General features: G+C 43.4%; 1 protein-coding gene across 2 annotated transcripts; it reads left to right on the top strand.

Moving 5' to 3' along the window:
• Window positions 1–908: 908 nt before the first annotated feature.
• On the top strand, window positions 909–20,930 carry LOC147354665 (killer cell immunoglobulin-like receptor 2DL5A). 2 transcript variants are annotated; one of them, XM_086354570.1, is made up of 8 exons: window positions 909–1,058; window positions 1,281–1,316; window positions 2,554–2,838; window positions 4,681–4,980; window positions 5,634–5,684; window positions 9,421–9,525; window positions 19,177–19,229; window positions 19,328–20,930. In XM_086354570.1, the coding sequence occupies exons 1-8, from the start codon at window positions 1,025–1,027 to the stop codon at window positions 19,472–19,474; spliced, it is 1,011 nt and encodes a 336-aa protein (XP_086210696.1). In that variant the 5' UTR covers window positions 909–1,024; the 3' UTR covers window positions 19,475–20,930. The 2 variants fall into 2 exon arrangements, with proteins under 2 accessions (XP_086210696.1, XP_086210697.1); XM_086354571.1 differs by having other exon boundaries at window positions 971–1,058; window positions 1,144–1,316.
• The last annotated feature ends 2,735 nt before the right edge of the window (window positions 20,931–23,665 follow it).

Genomic DNA, 23,665 nt, shown 5'->3' with positions numbered 1-23,665 from the left:
GTTTGCAATGCAGGGGGTCCAGGTTCAATCCCTGGTCAGAGAACTAGATCCCACAAGCTACAACTAAAAGGATACCACATTCCACAACTCAGATCTGATGCAGCCAGATAAACAATAATAAGTACTAAGAAAATAAAAATAAATGAGCATATATAACAAAAGAGAATCAGGCTCACAGATTCAAAGGAGAAACTAGTGGTTACCAGAGGGGAGAGGGGAATGGGGTGGGTGTGAGGGGCAGCAAAGTATGTAGACTGGATTAAGAAATACCAACAACCATTTATAGAATAATTAAGTCACAGGGTTATAATGTCTGGCACAGGGAATATAGTCAATATTGTATAATATTTTGTAATGTGTGTAATCTCTGAAAATGCTGAATCACTATGTAATACACCTGTAACTAATATAATATTGTAAGCCAACAATTCATAAATTTTTAAAAATTGTTACATGTTCCAGGAACTTGGCAGTGCATACATACAGGGAAAAGAAAATACAATATAGGAAAATCCATAAATTTTTAAAAATCATGAAATTAGCATTTTAAGTAAAGACATTTTTACTGTGGATGTCATAGAGATGGTTGAACATTAAAGATAAAATATAATGCTGGGAAAATTTTTAATATAGGAATGAAATAAGAAATTCTATGAAAATCATATCAAGAATGAAAACAGAAAATAATCCAGTGCCTCAAAGTCATAGCAGATTAGATATTGCAGCATACATTTTTGGTAAACTTGAAAATGTAGCCAAAGGTGGGTTGGGCCAGAGGTTGTGGTTCAAGTTTGTTAAACAATCTGAAGAGACAGCACTGGCCTTAAAATTTTCCAGGAAGCCCAATTCCTCCCTCAGCCGGGCCCTCACACACTGCTTTTTTTAAGGTAAGAAGAGCCTGTGTGAGTCACCTTTCTGTCCCGTGGTCAGCTTGCACACGACGTTAGTTGGGGCGTCATCATAACATCCTGTGTACTCTTCAGGTCTGCAAAGCTGCTGCCTGCTGCTCAGTAGGAGCAGCGCCATGCTGTCTGCCATCGTCAGCCTGGCATGTCTTGGTGAGTCCTGGAAGGGAATAAAGCCTGGTGCAAATATTGACCAGGAGGGCTGGGTCCACCTTAACAGAGAGCCCTGCCTCCACAGGGGCCAAGTGGACCTTGATGGTTGGGTTCATCAAGGCCGAGCAACATCCTTGCCAACGAGGCCCACACACCAGGCCAGGGGAGTAGGAAGCCAGGTCTGACATGAGATGGATCGTCCATCATGAGTCTCTCTTCCAGGTTTCTTCTTGATCCAGAGCATCTGGGCACAAGAGGGTGAGTCTTTCCCCCAAACCGTGGTTGCCATCCTCCTCAAGTAAGACTCTCTTGTAATAGGAGGGGAGATGGCGCAGAAGGTAGGGTGATGGGTCAACCATGGGAAGTCATAACCATATGAGGGTGGTCTTTTGGAAGTAGAAAATGGGAGCCCAAGGTGGCTTTGATGGTAAAGAGTCTGCCTGCAGTGAGGGAGACCTGGGTTTGATCCCTTGGTTGGGAAGATCCCCTGGAGAAGGAAATGGCAAGCCACTCCAGTATTCTTGCCTGGACTATTCCATGGATACAGGAGTCTGGTGGGCTATAGCCCATGGGGTCACAAAGAGTCAGACATGACTGGTTGACTAACATTTTCAGGGAAGTCTAGCCCCCAGTTCTGGCCCAGAGACCCTCCCCCAGATACTCTTCCCTCTGCTGAGCCAGGCTCTATGGGCACCTACAGGAGACTGTGATGCTCAGAGCGGGGGTGACTGCGAGGGACTGGTGTTATCTGTAGACTGAGGGAAGGCAGCAGGGCCAGGGACCACAGACCCTTGGAGGACAAAGTGATGACTCAAGCTCTCCAGCAGTTCCATGGATAGGCATTGCAGAGAACTGCTGCTGCTGGCCTCCATTCAGAATAAGGGGAGAACCTATGCCCTGCCCCCTGAGATTCCAGAAGGTTCTACCACAGGCTCCATCATGTCCTGTGTTTCTCATGTGAGCTGACATCATTTCACTCACACAGGTTGTTCTTCCATTGGGTGTCTATTCCGTCTTGTTTTATAAAACAAATTTTACATTATCAACATCCAGGAAGAGTCTGTTAGTCAACACTTGCCCAAAATTCTCAGGCTTCCCAGGTATCTCAGTGGTGTAGAACATGCCTGCAAAGCAGGGGCTGCAAGAGATGTGGGTTCAATCCTGGGGTTGGAAGATCCCCTGGAGAAGGAAATGGCAACCCACTACAGTATTCTTGTCTGGAGATCCACATGGACAGAGGAGCCTAGAGGGCTACAGTGCATGGGGTCACAAGAGTCAGACATGACTGAGCATACACACACACTCAAAATTCTCAGCAGATGTTTTTCATGTAGGGTGTGCTATGCCCCTGTGGTGTGGGAATCTCCATGGAGCACGGGTTCCCCTGGTTTGAAAAGGAGCCTTAGAGATGTGGGAAGAGGGAGGGTCCTCTGAGTCCATCGAGGGGAAGGGGTTCCCCATTTTCTACTGTAAACCGTGCATTCTTCTCCCCCAGGTGGTCATGACAAGCCCTCCCTGTCAGCCTGGCCAAGCCCCGTAGTTCCTCAAGGACAGCATGTGACTCTCTGGTGTCACTCCCCTCTCGGATTTGACAGGTTCAGGCTGCACAAGGATGACAGAACCAATGTCCCTGAGCTCCAGGGCATCATATTCTGGAAGAACTTCCTCATGGGCCCTGTGACCGAAGCACATGCAGGAACCTACAGATGTCATGGTCACTACAGTCACCTCCCCACTGTGTGGTCAGCACCCAGTGACCCCGTGGAGATTGTGGTCACAGGTCAGAGAGCTCTTGTCCAGAGAGGCCACCCGTTGTCCCGGTCTCCCGGATCCCAGTGGGAGTTTGAGTCAGGGTCCAGTCAGAACGACAGGAAGTTCTCCAGGCATTCTAGATAAAAACCTATTTAATAGAGGAAATTGGGTCCCACAGTGGGCAGAATCATGGTGCCCCGTGATGCCCGCATCCTAAAATCCCAAATCTACGATTGCTACGTCCCATTCCAGGGAAATGAAACCGCATGTGGAACTAAGGTTGGTAAGCAGGTGACCTTGAGATGAAGAGGTTTTCCTGCAGACGTTTCTGTGCTTTCAATCTCTCCCACTCTGAGTGGTCAGCCCCTCAGTGACCCTCTGGACACGGTGATCACAGGTGAGAATGTCAAGGGCTGGCATACAGACTGGATGTACCAGGACGTGGAAGCCCCAGGTGGTGGTGTGGGAGATGAGAGAGGGGTGCTTTTCATGGGGAGAAACCGACTTGGTGAGAGTTGCATCCAAGAGACAAAGAAAGAGGAGAAACAAGTACAGACCACCTGTTATAACAGAAAAGACAGGTGCAGGGGCAGAGACAGAGGAACTCAGAGATGGAGATAAAGAGTGAAGTGAGAGACACAGACAGAAAGGCAGGTAGCAGAGAGGGTGCCCTTCCACCCTGACTTTGCTCAGAGACCAGAAACAGTTTAGGAGCCTGGTTTCCATTTCAACTCTACACTCTCTTCTCTACTCAAATAACCCAAGGATACACCATGTATCTACCCAGGACTTCATGACCAGGTTGATCTGGCTCAGGCTGTTTCTCCAGGAGCCCTGTGTCCTCATGCCCTGGGTGATGCACAGATACTGTGTTCACTCAGATGTGGCTTCGTTCCAGGTGGTTGAGCCACACTGTGCCCCAGGACACCAAGGTCCCTGGTGACGGAGCCAAACGCCAGCTCCTGTATGTTGTGTGTTTCATGGGTTCTCGTGCTGTATACTCAGGCCCACATGCAAGGTCACACCAAACGTTGTAAGATTATGGAGGTCAAAGCCCACAGAGACATGGAATCAGAGAGAAAACAGAGTCATCAAAAAGCAGAGGCAGAAACACAGTTGCTGTGCGCACACGCAGAAAATAAGCCAGAGGGACTGAGGGCGGTGGGAGAAACATGAAAAAAATAAAGGTAAATAGAAAGAAAAAGGGATAGAGAATTAATGAGAAAGAAGGGAGTGGACAGAAAAGCCCTAAAAATAAAAGACTTGGGAGGGTGGATGGGTGCAAAGATTGAGAAAGATGGTGATCTGGGGGTGGATAATAGGGATTACAAAAGAGACCCAGAGAGACAGAGAAGCTGAGGAAGTCATGGAAGTGGAAATAGATGATAGATAGATAGGTAAAATGATGGATGAACATACACATAGATGATAAAATAGGTAGATAGATACATACATAGAAAGGTAGATAGATGGTGGAACGATGGATGGATATATAGATAGATGATAAGATGGGTAGATAAATGGTGGATGGAGATATAGACAGATAACAGAATAGATAGATGAATAATGCTGAAAGATAGAGACGAGATAGAGAATGAAAGCCGCAGAATTAAAGAAGACAGATCAAATCAACCAATCCAAGGAGAAGTACAGAGTGTTTAAAAAAAAATACAAGAAGGAAAAAAATTAGGAGGGAGGCAATTTCAGAGACCTAGAGAGAGAAAGTAGGAGAGAGATAGGGGAGAATTAGAGAGTGAGAGCAAGAGAGAGAGAGTTGAGAAGAACTGCGGGTGTGAATTCTCAGTTCAGGGATGAAGGACATGGGATTCGGGAAAAGCCTGTCTCACGAAACTGCCTCTTCTCCTTCCAGGTCTGTCCAAGAAACCCTCTCTCTCAGCCCAGGGAGGACCCGTGGTGAGGTCAGGGGAGAACGTGACCTTGGTCTGCAGCTCCGAGAGCGCCTTTGACCAGTTCCATCTGCTCAGGGAGGGGGTGAACCTTGGGCGCCCGCTGGCTGGAGGGCGGGGCCCCCGCGGAGCACTCCAGGCAGAGTTCCCTCTGGGTCCTGGGACCCCAGACCACAGCGGGGTCTACAGGTGCTATGGCTCTTTCACTCGCTCTCCCTACTCATGGTCAGACTCCAGCGACCCACTGTACCTGTCTGTCACAGGTGAGGAACCTCTTGATTCAAACTAAATGTTTTTTTCATAATTGTATTTATTTATTTTTTGCTGTACTGCGTCTTGTTGCTGCACAGGCTTTTCTCAGGAGCGGGGGCTCCTCTCTAGCTGCAGTGCACAGGTTTCTCATTTGTGGCGGCTTCTCCTGTTGTGGAGTACAAGCTCTAGGGTGTGCGGGTTTCGGTCGTTGCAGCACATGGGCACAGTACTTGTGGCTCCCAGGCTCTGGAGCGCCGGCCCAGTAGTTGTAGGGCATGGGCTTAGTTGCTCCTCGGCATGTGGGATCTTCCTGGATCAGGGATAGAACCCCTGTCTCCTGTATTGGCAGGCGGATTCTTAACCTCTGAGCCACCAGGGAAGCCCTGATTCTTTTTTTTAAATATTTTGGTTTTCTGGCCTCGAGGCATGTGGGATCTTTGGATGGAACCCACACCCCCTGCATTGGAAGGCCAAGTCTTACCCGCCAGGACCACCAGGGAAGTCCACCTCTCGGCATCTTGAAGCTCAGGGAGGCAGTCAAGTCCCCAGGGATTAGGAGAAGGGATGCTAAGACTCTCAGGAGCTCAGCATTAGATGACAAAGAAGCTTCCATGAAACAAAAGGCAGCCTCCTTCCCTCACCTCTCTCCTGTTCCTCTTTCTAGGAAACTCTTCAAGTAGTCTGCCACTACACACAAAACCAAACTCCAACAGCGGTGAGTAACTGATTCCTCTGATCTCTGCTTGCAGAACCCTGGGAGGGAGAAACTCTTGAATAGATTATGGACTCAGCTGGGCTTCCCAGGTGGCTCAGCGGTAAAGTACCTGCATGCCAAGGCAGGAGACACAGGTTTGATCCCTGGGTCAGGAAGATCCCCAGGAGGAGGAAACAGCAACCCATTCCAGTATTGTTCAGTTGCTAAGTTGTGTCTGACTCTGCAACCCCATGGACTGTAGGATGCCAGGCTTCCCTGTCCTTCACTATCCCCTGGAGTTTACTCAAACTCGCTCGGGTATTCTTGCCTGGAGAATCCCATGGACAGAGGAGCCTGGCGGGCTACACCCCATGGGGTCAAAAAGAGTCAGACACGACTGAGTGACTGAGCCTGCAGGTGTTGAGTTAGCCACCTTTCCAGCTCTGTGCTCTTGGACTTGTCATCTACCCTGTCTGATCCCCAGATTCTACCACATCAAAAGGGGGTACCCCAAAGGGTCTGTGTGCAGTTGGTCCAGTTCAGTTCAGTTCAGTCATTCAGTCATGTCCAATTCTTTGTGATCCCATGGATTGTTGTCCAGTTAGGACTCATTATTTTTTTTATTGAAGTATAGTTGACTTACAGCATTGTGCTGATCTCTGCTGTATACAGCAAAGTGACTCAGTTATACACATATATACATTTTTCCCCAGCAAGGGCTCTTAATCTCTAATTTTCTGTAGCTGAGGTCTCCTCCTCAGACAGGAGAGGAGAAGAGAGGAGGATGAGAATAAACCTGACCCCACCCCACCCCTCCCCACCAGGAATAATGCCATGACTAATCTCTCTGCATTGCTAACTGGAGATGAGAACTGTGAAGGCTTCAGGAAGGGAAAAGAAGGCAGCAACTGGTGGGGGCGATGGCCCAGTTCTTTGAGAAGTTCTGTCTGCCAAGAAATGAGCACTGGGACATCCCAGGTGGTCCAGTGGTTAAGAATCTACCTTCCTTCAGCCATAAAAAGGAACGCATTTGAGTCAGTTCTGAAAAACAAAGTTCATATAGCAATGCTTATATATGGAATCTAGAAAGACAATACTGAGGAACCTATTTGCAGGGTGGGAATAGAGACACAGACATAGAGAACAGACTTTGGCAGGGGAAGGAGAGGGTGGGACGAATTGAGAGTAGCATTGAAACATATCCATTACCAGATGTAAAACAGACAGCTAATGGGATGTTGCTGTGTAACCCAGGGAGCTCAACCAGGTCTCCATGACAACCCAGAGGGGTGGGATGGCATGGGAGGTGGGAGGGAGGTTCACTAGGGAAGGGATATATGCATACCTACAGCTGATTGATGTTGATGAATGGCAGAAACCAACACAACATTGTAAAGCAATTATTTACAATCAAAAATAAATTTTTAAAAATAAATGAATACATTTGGATGTATATACAAAAAAAGAACCCACCTTCCAATGCAGGGGTGTGAGTTCGATCCCTGGTCAGGAAGCTAAGATCCCACTTGCCTCATGGCAAAAAAGCAAAACATAGAACAGAAGCAATATTGTAACAAATTCAATAAAGACTTTAAAAAATGATCCACATCAAAAAAAATTTTTTTAATCTTTAAAAATAAAAAGAAATGAGCTCTTGTCTGTCGGGATGAAACCAAAAGTTCTCAGTAGCACAAAAGCTACAGTAAGAACTGAATCCATCCATGTTTAGGGTTCCTTCATTAACCTACTCATTTAAGTACTGTTCCAGTTTAAGTTCTTACTCATTAAGTACTCGTTTAAGTGATGTACAATATGCATTGGACATTCTTTCCTATGCTGCTTCAACAAATTTCCACAGGCTCAGGGGATAATAACACCATGGTGTTTTAAAGTATTTACAGTTCTATAAATGGGAAGTCTGAAATGGATAAAAGTGAAAATGTTAGTTGCTCAGGGGTGTTTGACTCTTTGTGACCCCATGGACTGTAGCCTGCCAGGATCCTCTGTCCACGAATATTGGAGTGGGTTGCCACGCCCTCCTCCAGGGGATCTTCCTGAACCAGGGATTGAACCCAGGTCTCCCACATGGCAGGCAGACTCTATCATCTGAGCCACCAGGGAAGCCCTCTAAAATGAATGGGTGACACTGGGCTAAAATCAAGACGACAGGAGGATTGCATTCCTTCTGGAGGTTCTGGGGAAGAATCCATTGCCTGTTCCAGCTTCTAGAAGCTTCTTACATTTCCCTACATCTCACGGTCACGTCGTCCAACTTCACAGCTACAGTGGTTGGTCATGTCTACCTGCCAGTGCCTCACTCTGACCCACTTTCTTTCATCACATCTCTCTCCAACTCTTCTTCTCCCTCTCTCTTTTCTTGTAAGAACTTCATGTTTACACTGGGATCATCCAAATAATCTAGGATAATCTCCCTATTTTAAACCTTTTTTTAAAAAATCAGCTGCTCCATGTTGGATCTTAGTTTCCCTGACCAAGGATCAAATCTGCAACCCCTGCATTGGAAGCCTGGAGTCTTAGCAGCTTGTGGTGGTGGTTTAGTCACTCAGTTGTGTCCGACTCTGCAACCCCATGGACTATAGCCCACCAGACTCCTCTGTCCATTGGATTCTCCAGGCAAGAATACTGGAGTGGGTTGCCATTTCCTATTCCAAAGGGTCTTCTCCACTCAGGGATTGAACCCATGTCTCCTGCATTGGCAGGCAGGTTCTTTACCACTGAGCCACCCGGGAAGCCCGTCTTATAAAACACTAGAATGCCAAACATACTTGAGTTCAAACCATCATTAGTCTACTTTGGTAAGATTACCTCTTTGACCCTCTATTTTATCCACAATAGAGCCAGATTGAACCTCTTCCCTTTGAGGCTGTCTATGAGGATGGGATCAAATCAAAAAGGTGAAAACATTACTCCCCACACCGCCACCCCACACAGCACAGGTCCTGGATCAAAGAAAGTGCTGTATACATGGTACAAAACTTCCCCCTGTCCATTTCCCCACCCCAAAACCTTTACTTCACCCCAATTCCAATTGTATGTGTAGATGCAGATAGATTCTGGAAGGTGAATGCCAATGTTCTTTTTTGTTATTTTATGTCTTTATTTATTTTTGGCTGCTCTGGGTCTCTGTTGCTGTGCGTGGGCTTTCTGTAGTTGCAGCACACAGGCTTCAGTAGTTCAGTACAGGCTTAGTCGCTCTGGGACACGTGGAATCTTCCTGGCCCAGGGATGGAACCCATGTCCCCTGCGTCGGCAGGTGTATTCTTAACTGCTGGACCATCGAGGAAGGCTGCCAGTATTCTTTTGAGTGAGTTCAGATCTTGGACTCAAAGGTGGGAAACAGCACAACTTCCCAATCAACTTTCCTCCTAATTTCTGAAAGGACTGGTTTTGTTGGTCGGGGGATGGACAACAAAGTATGTCCGGCAATAGCTGGCAGAGGGGTTGGTCTTTTCTCTCTCCCTCACCCGCAGAGCATCAGCCTAAATATAGCTCATGAGACCACAGCCAAGCTTCGTTCTGCAGCCCTGGGCTCAACTGTCTTGTCGTTTCCTGGGCATGTGACATAAGACAACTGCCCTTACTTTGATCTTTATTTCGCTTTTTTCTTCCACTGGATAATTTAATTTGTTTGACTCAAGGGTATTGTGAAGGTAGAGATACTGCATTCATTTACCCGGCAAACAGTAAAGAAGAGCTGCTATGGTTTGTTTCGTAATGGATTCACGTCTTCCTCCAGGTAACCCCAGGCACCTGCATGCTCTGGTTGGACCCTCTGTGGCCTTCGTATTCCTTGTCAGCTTTATCTCCTTCCTCGTCCATCACTGGTGCCCTGATGCAAAGGGTAAGTCTCAGGAAGAGAGGCCAGTGCATCTGGGCAAAGTGGGGAAGGGAGAAGACAGTGTACAGGTATGTGCTCAAGGCAGGAGCCACAGACACAGAGCTGTCTTTCTTTCCTCCCTTCCTTCCTTCCTTTCTTCCTTCCTTTTTTATTTGGCTGCATAGGGTCTTCATTGCAGCACCAGGGAACTTGGCTGCATCACACGGAATCTTTCATTCTGGCACTTGGGCTCTCTAGTTTGGTGCATAAGCTTAACTGTTCCAAGGCATGTAGGATCTTAGTTCCTGGACCAGGGATCAAACCTGCATCCCCTGCCTTGAGAGGCAGATTTTTTTTTTTTTAATTGTTTATCTTTCTTTTTTTTTTTTTTTTGTCTCTGCTTTTTTTTTTTTCTAATTTTATTTTATTTTTAAACTTCACATAATTGTATTCGTTTTGCCAAATATCAAAATGAATCTGCCACAGGTATACATGTGTTCCCCATCCCGAACCCTCCTCCCTCCTCCCTCCCCATACCATCCCTCTGGGCCATCCCAGTGCACCAGCCCCAAGCATCCAGCATCGTGCATCGAACCTGGACTGGCAACTCGTTTCCTACATGATATTCTACATTTTTCGTTGCCATTCTCCCAAATCTTCCCACCCTCTTCCTCTCCCACAGAGTCCATAAGACTGTTGCATACATCAGTGTCTCTTTTGCTGTCTCGTACACCGGGTTATTGTTACCATCTTTCTAAATACCATATATATGCGTTAGTATACTGTATTTATGTTTTTCCTTCTGGCTTACTTCACTCTGTATAATAGGCTCCAGTTTCATCCACCTCATTAGAACTGCTTCAAATGTATTCTTTTTAATGGCTGAGTAATACTCCATTGTGTATATGTACCACAGCTTTCTTATCCATTCATCTGCTGATGGGCATCTAGGTTTCTTCCATGTCTTGGCTATTAAAAACAGTGCTGCGATGAACATTGGGGTACACGTGTCTCTTTCCCTTCTGGTTTCCTCAGTGTGTATGCCCAGCAGTGGGATTGCTGGATCATAAGGCAGTTCTATTTCCAGTTTTTGAAGGAATCTCCACACTGTTCTCCATAGTGGCTGTACTAGTTTGCATTCCCACCAACAGTGTAAGAGGGTTCCCTTTTCTCCACACCCTCTCCAGCATTTATTATTTGTAGACTTTTGGATCACAGCCATTCTGACTGGCGTGAAATGGTATCTCATAGTGGTTTTGATTTGCATTTCTCTGATAATGAGTGATGTTGAGCATCTTTTCATGTGTTTGTTAGCCATCTGTATGTCTTCTTTGGAGAAATGTCTATTTAGTTCTTTGGCCCATTTTTGATTGGGTCATTTATTTTTCTGGAGTTGAGCTGTAGGAGTTGCTTGTATATTTTTGAGATTAGTTGTTTGTCAGTTGCTTCACTTGCTATTATTTTCTCCCATTCTGAAGGCTGTCTCTTCACCTTGCTGATAGTTTCCTGTGATGTGCAGAAGCTTTTAAGGTTAATTAGGTCCCATTTGCTTATTTTTGCTTTTATTTCCAATATTCTGGGAGGTGGGTCATAGAGGATCCTGCTGTGATGTATGTCGGAGAGTGTTTTGCCTATGTTCTCCTCTAGGAGTTTTATAGTTTCTGGTCTTATGTTTAGATCTTTAATCCATTTTGAGTTTATTTTTGTGTATGGTGTTAGAAAGTGGTCCAGTTTCATTCTTTTACAAGTGGTTGACCAGATTTCCCAGCACCACTTGTTAAAGAGATTGTCTTTAATCCATTGTATATTCTTGCCTCCTTTGTCAAAGATAAGGTGTCCATATGTGAGTGGATTTATCTCTGGGCTTTCTATTTTATTCCATTGATCAATATTTCTGTCTTTGTGCCAGTACCATACTGTCTTGATAACTGTGGCTTTGTAGTAGAGCCTGAAGTCAGGTAGGTTGATTCCTCCAGTTCCATTCTTCTTTCTCAAGATCGCTTTGGCTATTCGAGGTTTTTTGTATTTCCATACAATTTGTGAAATTATTTGTTCTAGCTCTGTGAAGAATACTGTTGGTAGCTTGATAGGGATTGCGTTGAATCTATAAATTGCTTTGGGTAGTATACTCATTTTCACTATATTGATTCTTCCAATCCATGAACATGGTATATTTCTCCATCTATTAGTGACCTCTTTGATTTCTTTCACCAGTGTTTTATAGTTTTCTATATATAGGTCTTTAGTTTCTTTAGGTAGATATATTCCTAAGTATTTTATTCTTTCCATTGCAATGGTGAATGGAATTGTTTCCTTAATTTCTCTTTCAGTTTTCTCATTATTAGTGTATAGGAATGCAAGGGATTTCTGTGTGTTGATTTTATATCCTGCAACTTTACTATAGTCATTGATTAGTTCTAGTAATTTTTGGTGGAATGTTTAGGGTTTTCTATGTAGAGGATCATGTCATCTGCAAATAGTGAGAGTTTTACTTCTTCTTTTCCAATTTGGATTCCTTTTATTTCTTTTTCTGCTCTGATTGCTGTGGCCAAAACTTCCAAAACTATGTTGAATAGTAATGGTGAAAGTGGGCACCCTTGTCGTGTTCCTGACTTTAGAGGAAATGCTTTCAATTTTTCACCATTGAGGATAATGTTTGCTGTGGGTTTGTCATATATAGCTTTTATTATGTTGAGGTATGTTCCTTCTATTCCTGCTTTCTGGAGAGTTTTTATCATAAATGGATGTTGAATTTTGTCAAAGGCTTTCTCTGCATCTATTGAGATAATCATACGGTTTTTAGTTTTCAATTTGTTAATGTGGTGTATTACATTGATTGATTTGCGGATATTGAAGAATCCTTGCATCCCTGGGATAAAGCCCACTTGGTCATGGTGTATGATCTTTTTAATGTGTTGTTGGATTCTGATTGCTAGAATTTTGTTAAGAATTTTTGCATCTATGTTCATCAGTGATATTGGCCTGTAGTTTTCTTTTTTTGTGGGATCTTTGTCAGGTTTTGGTATTAGGGTGATGGTGGCCTCATAGAATGACTTTGGAAGTTTACCTTCCTCTGCAATTTTCTGGAAGAGTTTGAGCAGGATAGGTGTTAGCTCTTCTCTAAATTTTTGGTAGAATTCAGCTGTGAAGCCGTCTGGACCGGGGCTTTTGTTTGCTGGAAGATTTTTTATTACAGTTTCAATTTCCATGCTTGTGATGGGTCTGTTAAGATTTTCTATTTCTTCCTGGTCTAGTTTTGGAAAGTTGTACTTTTCTAAGAATTTGTCCATTTCTTCCACGTTGTCCATTTTATTGGCATATAATTGTTGATAGTAGTCTCTTATGATCCTTTGTATTTCTGTGTTGTCTGTTGTGATCTCTCCATTTTCGTTTCTAATTTTGTTGATTTGATTTTTCTCCCTTTGTTTCTTGATGAGCCTGGCTAATGGTTTGTCAATTTTATTTATCCTTTCAAAGAACCAGCTTTTGGTTTTGTTGATTTTTGCTATGGTCTCTTTTGTTTCTTTTGCATTTATTTCTGCTCTAATTTTTAAGATTTCTTTCCTTCTACTAACCCTGGGGTTCTTAATTTCTTCCTTTTCTAGTTGCTTTAGGTGTAGAGTTAGGTTACTTATTTGACTTTTTTCTTGTTTCTTGAGGTGTGCCTGTATTGCTATGAACTTTCCCCTTAGGACTGCTTTTACCGTGTCCCACAGGTTTTGGGTTGTTGTGTTTTCATTTTCATTCGTTTCTATGCAAATTTTGATTTCTTTTTTGATTTCTTCTGTGATTTGTTGGTTATTCAGCAGTGTGTTGTTCAGCCTCCATATGTTGGAATTTTTAATAGTTTTTCTCCTGTAATTGAGATCTAATCTTACTGCATTGTGGTCAGAAAAAATGCTTGGAATGATTTCTATTTTTTTGAATTTACCAAGGCTAGCTTTATGGCCCAGGATGTGATCTATCCTGGAGAAGGTTCCATGTGCGCTTGAGAAAAAGGTGAAATTCATTGTTTTGGGATGAAATGTCCTATAGATATCAATTAGGTCTAACTGGTCTATTGTATCGTTTAAAGTTTGTGTTTCCTTGTTAATTTTCTGTTTAGTTGATCTATCCATAGGTGTGAGTGGGGTATTAAAGTCTTCCACTATTATTGTGTTATTGTTAATTTCTCCTTTCATACTTGTTAGCATTTGTCTTACGTACTGTGGTGCTCCCGTGTTGGGTGCATATATATTTATAATTGTTATATCTTCTTCTTGGATTGATCCTTTGATCATTATGTAGTGACCTTCTTTGTCTCTTTTCACAGCCTTTGTTTTAAAGTCTATTTTATCTGATATGAGTATTGCTACTCCTGCTTTCTTTTGGTCCCTATTTGCATGGAAAATCTTTTTCCAGCCCTTCACTTTCAGTCTGTATGTGTCCCCTGTTTTGAGGTGGGTCTCTTGTAGACAACATATGTAGGGGTCTTGTTTTTGTATCCATTCAGCCAGTCTTTGTCTTTTGGTTGGGGCATTCAACCCATTTACGTTTAAGGTAATTACTGATAAGTATGATCCCGTTGCCATTTACTTTATTGTTTTGGGTTTGAGTTTATACACCGTTTTTGTGTTTCCTGTCTAGAGAATATCCTTTAGTATTTGTTGGAGAGCTGGTTTGGTGGTGCAGAATTCTCTCAGCTTTTGCTTGTCTGAAAAGCTTCAGATTTCTCCTTCATACTTGAATGAGATCCTTGCTGGGTACAATAATCTGGGCTGTAGGTTATTTTCTTTCATCATTTTAAGTATGTCTTGCCATTCCCTCCTGGCTTGAAGAGTTTCTATTGAAAGATCAGCTGTTATCCTTATGGGAATTCCCTTGTGTGTTATTTGTTGTTTTTCCCTTGCTGCTTTTAATATTTGTTCTTTGTGTTTGATCTTTGTTAATTTGATTAATATGTGTCTTGGGGTGTTTCTCCTTGGGTTTTTCCTGTTTGGGACTCTCTGGGTTTCTTGTACTTGGGTGATTATTTCCTTCCCCATTTTAGGGAAGTTTTCCACTATTATCTCCTCAAGTATTTTCTCATGGTCTTTCTTTTTGTCTTCTTCTTCTGGAACCCCTATGATTCGAATGTTGTAGCATTTAATATTGTCCTGGAGGTCTCTGAGATTGTCCTCATTTCTTTTAATTCGTTTTTCTTTTGTCCTCTCTGATTCATTTATTTCTACCATTCTATCTTCTAATTCACTAATCCTGTCTTCTGCCTCTGTTATTCTACTATTTGTTGCCTCCAGAGTGTTTTTAATTTCACTCATTGCATTATTCATTATATATTGACTTTTTTATTTCTTCTAGATCCTTGTTAAACCTTTCTTGCATCTTCTCAATCCTTGTCTCCAGGCTTTTTATCTGTGATTCCATTTTAGTTTCAAGATTTTGGATCAATTTCACTATCATTATTCGGAATTCTTTATCAGGTAGATTCCCTATCTCTTCCTCTTTTGTTTGGTTTGGTGGGCATTTATCCTGTTCCTTTATCTGCTGAGTATTCCTCTGTCTCTTCATCTTGTTTAAATTGCTGAGTTTGGGGTGTCCTTTCTGTATTCTGGCAGTTTGTGGAGTTCTTTATTGTGGCGTTTCCTCACTGTGTGTGGGTTTGTACAGGTGGCTTGTCAAGGTTTCCTGGTTAGGGAAGCTTGTGTCGGTGTTCTGGTGGGTGGAGCTGTATTTCTTCTCTCTGGAGTGCAATGAAATGTCCAGTAATGAGTTATGAGATGTCTATAGTTTTGGGGTGACTTTGGGCAGCCTGTATCTTGAAGCTCAGGGCTGTGTTCCTTTGTTGCTGGAGAATTTGCTTGGTATGTCTTGCCCTGGAACTTATTGGCCCTTGTGTGGTGCTTGGTTTCAGTGTCGGTATGGAGGCATTTGATGAGCTCCTGTCAATTAATGTTCCTTGGAGTCAGGAGTTCCCTGGAGTCAGGGTTTGGACTTAAGTCTCCTGCTTCCAGTTATCGGTCTTATTTTTACAGTAGTTTCAAAACTTCTCCTTCTATACAGCACCATTGATAAAACATCTACATTAAAGATGAAAAGTTTCTCTACAGCGAGGGTCACTCAGAGAGGTTCACAGGGTTACATGGAGAAGAGAAGAGGGAGGAGGGAGTTAGAGGTGACCCAAATGAGATGAGGTGAATCAATAGTGGAGAGAGTGGGCTAGCCAGTAGTCACTTCCTTATGTGCACTCCACAACTGGACCACTCAGAGATGTTCACGGGGTTATACAGAGAAGAGAAGAAGGAGGAAGTAACAGAGGTGGCCAGAAGGATAAAAGGGGGGAATGAAAAGGAGGGAGACAGATCCAGCCAGTAATCAGTTCCCTAAGTGTTCTCCACCGTCTGGAACACACAGAAATTCACAGAGTTGGGTAGAGTAGAGAGGGGTTAGGGAGGAGACACAGGCGACCTGGTGGAGAAAAAGGAGAGTCCAAAGGGAGAGAGAGCAGTCAAGCCAGTAATCTCACTCCCTAGTGAAAAATGGGTCCTGAAGATTGGGTCCTTAAAGGTACAAAATTGGTAACAAATACATAAAAGCAAAAATTAAAAATCTAGAGTAGAGTTTGGAATTTCAAAAATACGATGTTAAAGAAAAGAAGAAGGAAAAGAAAGAGAGAAAAAATGAACAAACAAAAACAAACAAGGTCGCGAAAATTATAAAGAAAGTACAGGTACGAAATTGATAACTAATACCAGAAAGCAAAAATTAAAAATCTAGAGTAGAGTTTGGAATTTCAAAAATACGATGTTAAAGAAAAGAAGGAAAAGAAAGAGAGAAAAAACGAACAAACAAAAATAAACAAGGTCGCGAAAATTATAAAGAAAGTACAGGTACAAAATTGATAACTAATACCAGAAAGCAAAAATTAAAAATCTAGAGTAGAGTTTGGAATTTCAAAAATACAATGTTAAAAAAAAAAAAAGAAGAAGAAAAATAAAGAGAGAAAACAAACAAACAAATACGAACAATGTCACAAAAATTATAAAGAAAATACAGGTACAAAATTGATATCAAATACCAAAAAGCATAAATTAAAAATCTAGAGTAAAGTTTGGAATTTCAGATATACAATGTTATATAAAAGAAGAAGAGAAAGAAACAGAGAAGAAGAAAAAAAAAGTCACAGAAATTATATTAAAAAAAACTATAGGTACAAAATTGATAACATATACCAAAAAGCGAAAATTAAAAATCTAGAGTAGAGTTTGGAATTTCAAAAATATAATGTTAAAGAAAAGAAGAAAAGAACAAAAACAAAAACAAAACAAACAAACAAACAAAAAAAAAACAAGGTCAAAAAATTATAAAATATATACATATGAAGTTTGCTGAAGAAGAAAAAAATAGGGTCTTTTTTTTTTTTTTTCTTGCAAAGTAATAGGTTATAAAAGTGAAAATTAAAGGAACAATAGAGGACTTAAAAATTTTTTTTAATTAAAAAAAAAAAGAAAGAAAGAATGATCGTAAAAATAATAAAAATATATCTAGGACTTTTTTTTTTTTGTGGGTGTTGTGGGTTCAGTTCATTTTTGGCTAGTTCCTTGGTCAGATTTATATTTCTCAAGATCTATAGGCCCCTTCCTATGTAGTCCGTAGTAACCACAGGGTTTTGATCTATTGCCTGTAGCTTCCAAGGCGTTTCCCTCTGTTATATCTTCTTCTGTTTGCTAGTCTCTTCAGCATCTGGTTTCCGCCCTGACACAAAGGGCACGGTGGAGGACACTTTTTTTTTTTTTTTTAGGCTTACTTGTTCAGTCGCGCTGTGGGGAGGGAGGGAGGGATGCTGCAAACAAATAACACTGGCGTGGGCTCGCAGTGCCTCAGCCACCCTGGGTATGCCCCCGCTCACGGCGCGTGTAGCCTCCCTGTCCACACTGCTTGGACTCTAGGTTGTTCCACCGGGAACAATCCGAGGCTGGCCTGGGCTGCATGCACCTCCCAGGTCCAAGCCGCTCAGGTTCAGGCACTCGGGTAGTCCTCAGAGGCGCAGACTCAGTTGGGCCTGCATTTTGTGCTCTTCCCAGGTCCGAGCAGCTCAGGTGATGAGGTGTTTGGCGAGCGCCAATGCTGCGACTTATCACCTCCCCGCCACTCGGTTATCTGGGTGTAAAACCGGCGCACCTTCTCAGGCAGATGTTGACCATCCAGACCCCCAAGAAGTTTTAGTTAGCAAAGAAGCCTGCTTACAGTTTTATAGATAATGTCTCTCTGGGGCTGCGATTGCCCCCTTCCGGCTCTGGCTGCCTGTCACCGGAGGGGGAAGATCTGCAGCCGGCTATCTCTGTTCAATTCTTTGTTCCGTGCGCGGGCCTGGCGGTCTTAGGTTAGGGCTGGCTTTTCGCGTGGTAGATATCCCACAGTCTGGTTTGCTAGCCCAAATTATTTTGCTCAGATAGCGCTCAGGGTATTCAGGCCAGATTCTTACTCTCAGCGATGCAGCCTGCGCCGCGCCTCCCTGCCCAGCCCCGGCTTGCTAATGGCGGATGCAGGCGTCTGCGCTGCTTCTCCGCTGGGGGAGTTACCGTAGGGCTCGCAATCTGCGAGTTTTAATTGTTTATTTATTTTTTCTCCCTGTTATGTTGCCCTCTGTGCTTCCAAAGCTCGGCACAGATTCGGCAGTGAGAAGGTTTCCTGGTGTTTGGAAACTTCTCTCTTTTTAAGACTCCCTTCCCGGGACGGAACTCCGTCCCTCCCTCTTTTGTCTCTTTTTTTTTTGTTTTTAATATTTTTTCCTACCTCCTTTCGAAGAGTTGGGTTGCTTTTCTGGGTGCCTGATGTCCTCTGCCGGCATTCAGAAGTTGTTTTGTGGAATTTACTCGACGTTTAAATGCTCTTTTGATGAATTTGTGCGGGAGAAAGTGTTCTCCCCGCCCTACTCCTCCGCCATCTTGGCTCCGCCCCCGAGAGGCAGATTCTTAACCACTGGACCACCAGGGAAGTCCCAGGATAGAGCTTTCAAGAGGGAACATCAATGCCCTTGCCCCTCCTCTCAGCTTACAGGTCGTTGCATACTTCTCCACTGGTCCAGTGCAGCCAGTAATATTTAGAGAAGGGATCGACATAAGGGAGAAATCAGGGGAGAGAACCAGTGAGATAGAGGTAGGCAGTTGTTGGAACTTCCCTGGTGGTCCAGTGGTTACAAATTCACCTTGCAGTGCAGTGGTTTCAGGTTCGATCCCTGGTCGGGGACCTAAGGTCCCACCTGCCCCGTGGTGGCCAAAAAACCAAAGCACAAAACAGAAGCAAAATTGTAACAAATTCAACAAAGACTTTAAACATGGTTCACATCAAAAAATATTTTAAAAGATTGGGGGGTGAGCTATCAATGCGGTGGGCGTTTGAACTTCAAAGAGGTAAAATCTCGGACTCTGCTTTCGGGAGATGAGATGGTTGGATGGCATCACCAACTCAATGGACATGAGTTTGGGTAAACTCCAGGAGTTGGTGGTGGACAGGGAAGCCTGGCGTGCTGCAGTCCGTGGGGTCGAAAAGAGTTGGACACGACTGAGCGACACTGTGGGGAGGATGAGTCATCTCAGACATCCACTGTCTCTCTCTGTCCACTGGTGTTGTATGGATAAAGTGAGAATCCAGAAGTGCCCCCCCCCCAAGTGTCTTAATGACTTCTATCACCCACAGATGCTGTTATAATGAACAGCCAGCCTGAGGTGGGCAGAAGGGTGAATCGGGAGGTAGGTTCTCTTTGGTACAACCTCTGAATGCAGTCTCATTTCCCCCATCATTCCCCTAAGTGTTTGCACACCCTCACTCGTCATTCCCTTTTATGCAGGACCCTGATGCAGAGGAACTGAAGGAGGTGACATACACTGACTTGGATTGTTCAGTTTTCACACAGAAAATCATTAGTCCCACGTCCCAGAGGCCCAGAGAGCCCTCAACTAATGCCAGTGTGTACATGGATCTTGCAACATGCTAAGAGCAGTTCAAAGCTTGAATCCTATCCCTGTAACATGCCCAGGAGGTCTTCAATGGAAGCTGTAACACTTTCTCAAACTCAGCTTGAGAGCTCCATCCTAACAACAGCTGGAATCTGAAGACATAAACATCTTTAGGGTCATCCCTCTTCATCAGAGGATTATCTCTAAACCCTCAGAATCCCTTGGAAACCTCCCCCAGCCATTCTAGGGGGTTATCATGATGATTCAGTCATTTCCAATGTTATCAACAAAATCACCGAAGTGTTCTAGAAAGCAAACCATAAATAACACACTTTCTCTGACATTCAGCTGATAAACTCCTAGAAATCATGATATATTTAATCAATGAATTAATTCCTCCAATAGTTTTCTGTACGGCATAGCCTATTCTAAGTCTCTAAGCAAATATTAGTGAAGAAAACTTCATCTTGTTGTGGATCTTGGTCCAGTGGGAGATGCAAACACGTAAAACCATTGAAAGCTATCTATAGGAGAGAAAGGGTCTTCCCAGATGGCACAGCGGTAAATAATCCACCTGCCAATGCAAGACATGCAGGTTTGATCCCTGGGTCGGAAAGATCCCCTGGGGGAAGAAATGGCAACACACTCCAGTATTCTTTCTTAGAGAGTGCCATGGACAGAGGAACCTGGCAGGCTGCAGTCCATGGGGTCACAAAGAGTCGGACATGACTGAGCAACTGAACACACACATATCTATCTATCATCTCCCTTCCCTGTTGTTATTGAATTTTCATCTGCATAAAATTATATAATCTGTGCTTTCATGACCAGACGTTTTCATTCAGCATTGTATGTTTGAGATATAATCATACCTTTACATGTGAGTCTATTTTTTCTTTTCCCTCCTATGTAAGAATCCATTGTATGAACATGTCACAACTGTACATCCAGTCCTGATGAGTCTCCCAAACTCTGATGTCTTAATTTCATGTACTCTTTTGTCCTGTTAGAATCTTCCGGAATTGTTGTCGTTCAGCCTCTCAGCCGTGTCTCTTTGCAACCCTATGGACGCCAGCATACCAGGTTCCTCTGTCCTCCACTATCTCCTGGAGTTTGCTTAAATTCATGTCTATCCTCCGTAAAGATCTTCCCATGTCTACTGGGATCTCAAAGGTTATGCACAGGCAGGCCTGGGCATCCTCAGATGAGAGACCCCTGACTGCCGGAAAGGGCCCTGCTGGCCCAGCCAACGTGGGGTGTGACTCTCACCACATTCACAGCCACCACCTCCGGGTGCACTGTAGGGGGCCCAGTGGACCCTGTGTCTCTATTCGTTGCTGATAATTATCCCCAAGGCTCAAAACAAGGAGCTCCAGTATGAAGGGCTAGCTGTATCTGGATGATGTTGGAAGAACAGAAGAATACAAGAAATTAAGGCATCAGAGTTTAGGAGATTTTTTTAATATAAATTTATTTATTTTAATTGGAGGTTAATTACTTTACAATATTGTATTGGTTTTTTTTTTTAAAGTCCTTCAAACATATTAACCAATGGGTTATGAAAAAAAAAAAGAAAAAGACATGAGTTTTGGAGGGAAGTTAAATTTCCATGTGGGTTGCTGACAGCGTTATGAATCAGTATGACAAAGTAATTTCTTTTTCCAAACCGCAAGGTCCTCATTGTTGTCAGAGCAGCAAGGGGCTCCTGAAGGAGCTGGAAGGAAAGAGAAGTGTGTCTAGGCTGGGTTTGTTTCTGAGTATGTGTGTGTGTTGGTGGGGGTGGGGGGAGGGGGCGGGTACTTGGTTGTTCAGACTCTGGGTCACATCAGATTAAAGGAATTCTTCGGAGATTTGTGCCTGGAAATATGTTCTAGGGAGCTTCTCCCGGGCTGATCTTTGTGTCCATGTCCTGTAGAACCTTATAACATGTCCCAAGAAAGGGACGTGGGATGCTGCGGGGTGCACAGAGGTTTGTGATGTCTCTGGTTCTTCAGCCTGTACGTGTCAGCAGACGCTACAGACAATGGTTCTCAGCTGGGGCAACGTTGCCCACTAGGGGCCATTCGTCGGTGTCTGGAGACGGTTTTTGCTTGTCATGACCGTGGGGGAGGCTGCTGGGGCACCTGTGGGTAAAGGCAGAGGTGCTACTCAGCACCCTCAATGCAAGGACAGCCCACCACCCCCAAGAGAGAATCATCGTCTAGCCACAGATGTCAGGAGTACTGAGGTTGAGAAGCCCTTGTCTAGGATGTAATGTCTGTGCCTCTCTCAGTATTGTAGAACCAGCTGTTCAGTGTGCCATGACCCCCTGCAACATGGAGCATATTCTGGGATAGGCTCATTTTTTACAATGACAAAGCCATGATTTTTTTGTTTGTTTTTTAAATGTTATTTGTTTGTTTGTTTATTTATTTGACTGCACCAGGTCTTCATTGCTCATGAGGGATCTTAGTTTTGGCATGTGGGATCCAGTTCCCTGACCAGGGATTGAACATTGGCAACCCCTGCATTGGGAGTGCAGGGTCTTAGTCACTGGGCCACCAGGAAGTCCTCAAAGTCATATTTTATTAGATGAATGGATAGACAGATAGATGTGCATGCATATATATACATATACATATGTTGCTGTTGTTTAGTCACTGAGTTCGACTGTTCAGTTCAGTTGCTCAGTCATGTCTGACTTTTTGCGACCCCACAGACAGCAGCTTGCCAAGCCTCCCTGTCCATCACCAACTTCCAGAGTTTACTCAAAACTCATGTCCATCAAGTTGATGATGCCATCCAACCATCTCATCCTCTGTCATCCGCTTCTCCTCATACCTTCAATCTTTCCCAGCATCAGGGTCTTCTCAAATCAGTCAGTTCTTCGATGGACTGGTTGGATCTCCTTGCAGTCCAAGGCACTCTCAAGAGTCTTCTCCAATACCACAGTTCAAAAGCATCAATTCTTTGATGCTCAGCTTTCTTTATAGTCAGACTCTCACATCCATACATGACTACTGGAAAAACCATAGCTTTGACTAGAGTTGGACTGTATATATATATTCATATTTGTGAGAGGAATACATACATGGAAATATACACATACACACATATCATATATAAAATATATATCTTAAGATATATACATTGTAAGTCATACTTCCCTTTATTCTTTGGTATAAATATCAAAATATACCAAGAAAAGCATCTTTAAACACTTCTCAAAACTCTAAGTTTCAACTTGATTTTCAGGCATCTATGCCGGGCTCACTCCCAGGTGAAGAGTACTCTCTAGCACACAACCAGCTTCAGACACATACTCTAATCGGGGATAAATTACCTTTAAAAAATGCAACAGAGGGGACTTCCCTGGTGGTCCAGTGGTGAAGAGTGCCTTCCAATGCCACTGGGCCCCGCACACCACAACTACTGAGCTGGAGCTTTAGAGCCTGTGAGCCGCAAGAAAAGATTCCATGTGCAGCAACTAAGAAGTGACGCAGCCAAAAAATAAAAATAATTTTTCTTTAAATGCAAGAGAGGAAAGACCCTAACTGGTCAGTCTCTGTCTGTATCTCTGACGTCAGTGCATGGCTCAGTGATAAAGAATCCACCCGCCAAGCAGGAGATGCATATTCAGTCTCCGAGTTGGGAAGATCCCCTGGAGAAGGAAATGGCAACCCACTCCAGCATTCTTGCCTGGAGAATCCCCGTGGACAGAGGAGCCTGGCCAGCTACAGTCCATGGGGTTGCAAAAGAGTCAGACACGACTGAGCAACTAAACAACAGCAATGTATAGCAAGGTGAGAATAATTAACGGTATTGTGTTCTATACTTAAAAGTTGCTGAGAGGAACTTCCCTGATGGTCCAACAAATAGATAAATCTTTTTAAAGTTGCTGAGAGAGTAAATCTTAATGTTCTCACCACACACACAAAAACTAATATTTTAAAAAACAGAAAAAAGGAAATGGTAATTATGCAAGCTGGCGTATCTATTAGCTAATGCCACAATGAACATCACTGTGCAGCAAGGAAGTGTATCAAGTCAACCTGTTGTGCACCTTAAACTCACATGATGTTATGTCAATGACACCTCAATAAAGTTGAAAACAAAGGGTGATGTCTTGCAATGAAAATGAGATAGCCAGTAGAAAGTTTGATGTGAAATATTTGACTTCTTATACTTGAAGAACTAGTGATAGCCAGGTAGGTGTCTATAGCCAAATTTATCTATCCATCCATCTGTTT

The sequence above is a fragment of the Bos grunniens genome, chromosome 18 (genome assembly GCF_055505025.1).
Source record: "Bos grunniens cultivar Pamir isolate PY7600 chromosome 18, Bosgru_T2T1.0, whole genome shotgun sequence".
Taxonomy (NCBI): Eukaryota; Metazoa; Chordata; class Mammalia; order Artiodactyla; family Bovidae; genus Bos; species Bos grunniens.
This window is presented reverse-complemented; position numbering and strand designations above follow the sequence as displayed.

Excerpts from the sequence above, each read along its gene's own strand:
- LOC147354665 (XM_086354570.1), top strand. The coding sequence starts at position 1,025 with ATGCTGTCTGCCATCGTCAGCCTGGCATGTCTTG. Across the intron at positions 2,839-4,680 it reads CGTGGAGATTGTGGTCACAG|GTCTGTCCAAGAAACCCTCT; the intron begins GTCAGAGAGCTC and ends TTCTCCTTCCAG. Across the intron at positions 19,230-19,327 it reads GCAGAAGGGTGAATCGGGAG|GACCCTGATGCAGAGGAACT; the intron begins GTAGGTTCTCTT and ends CCTTTTATGCAG.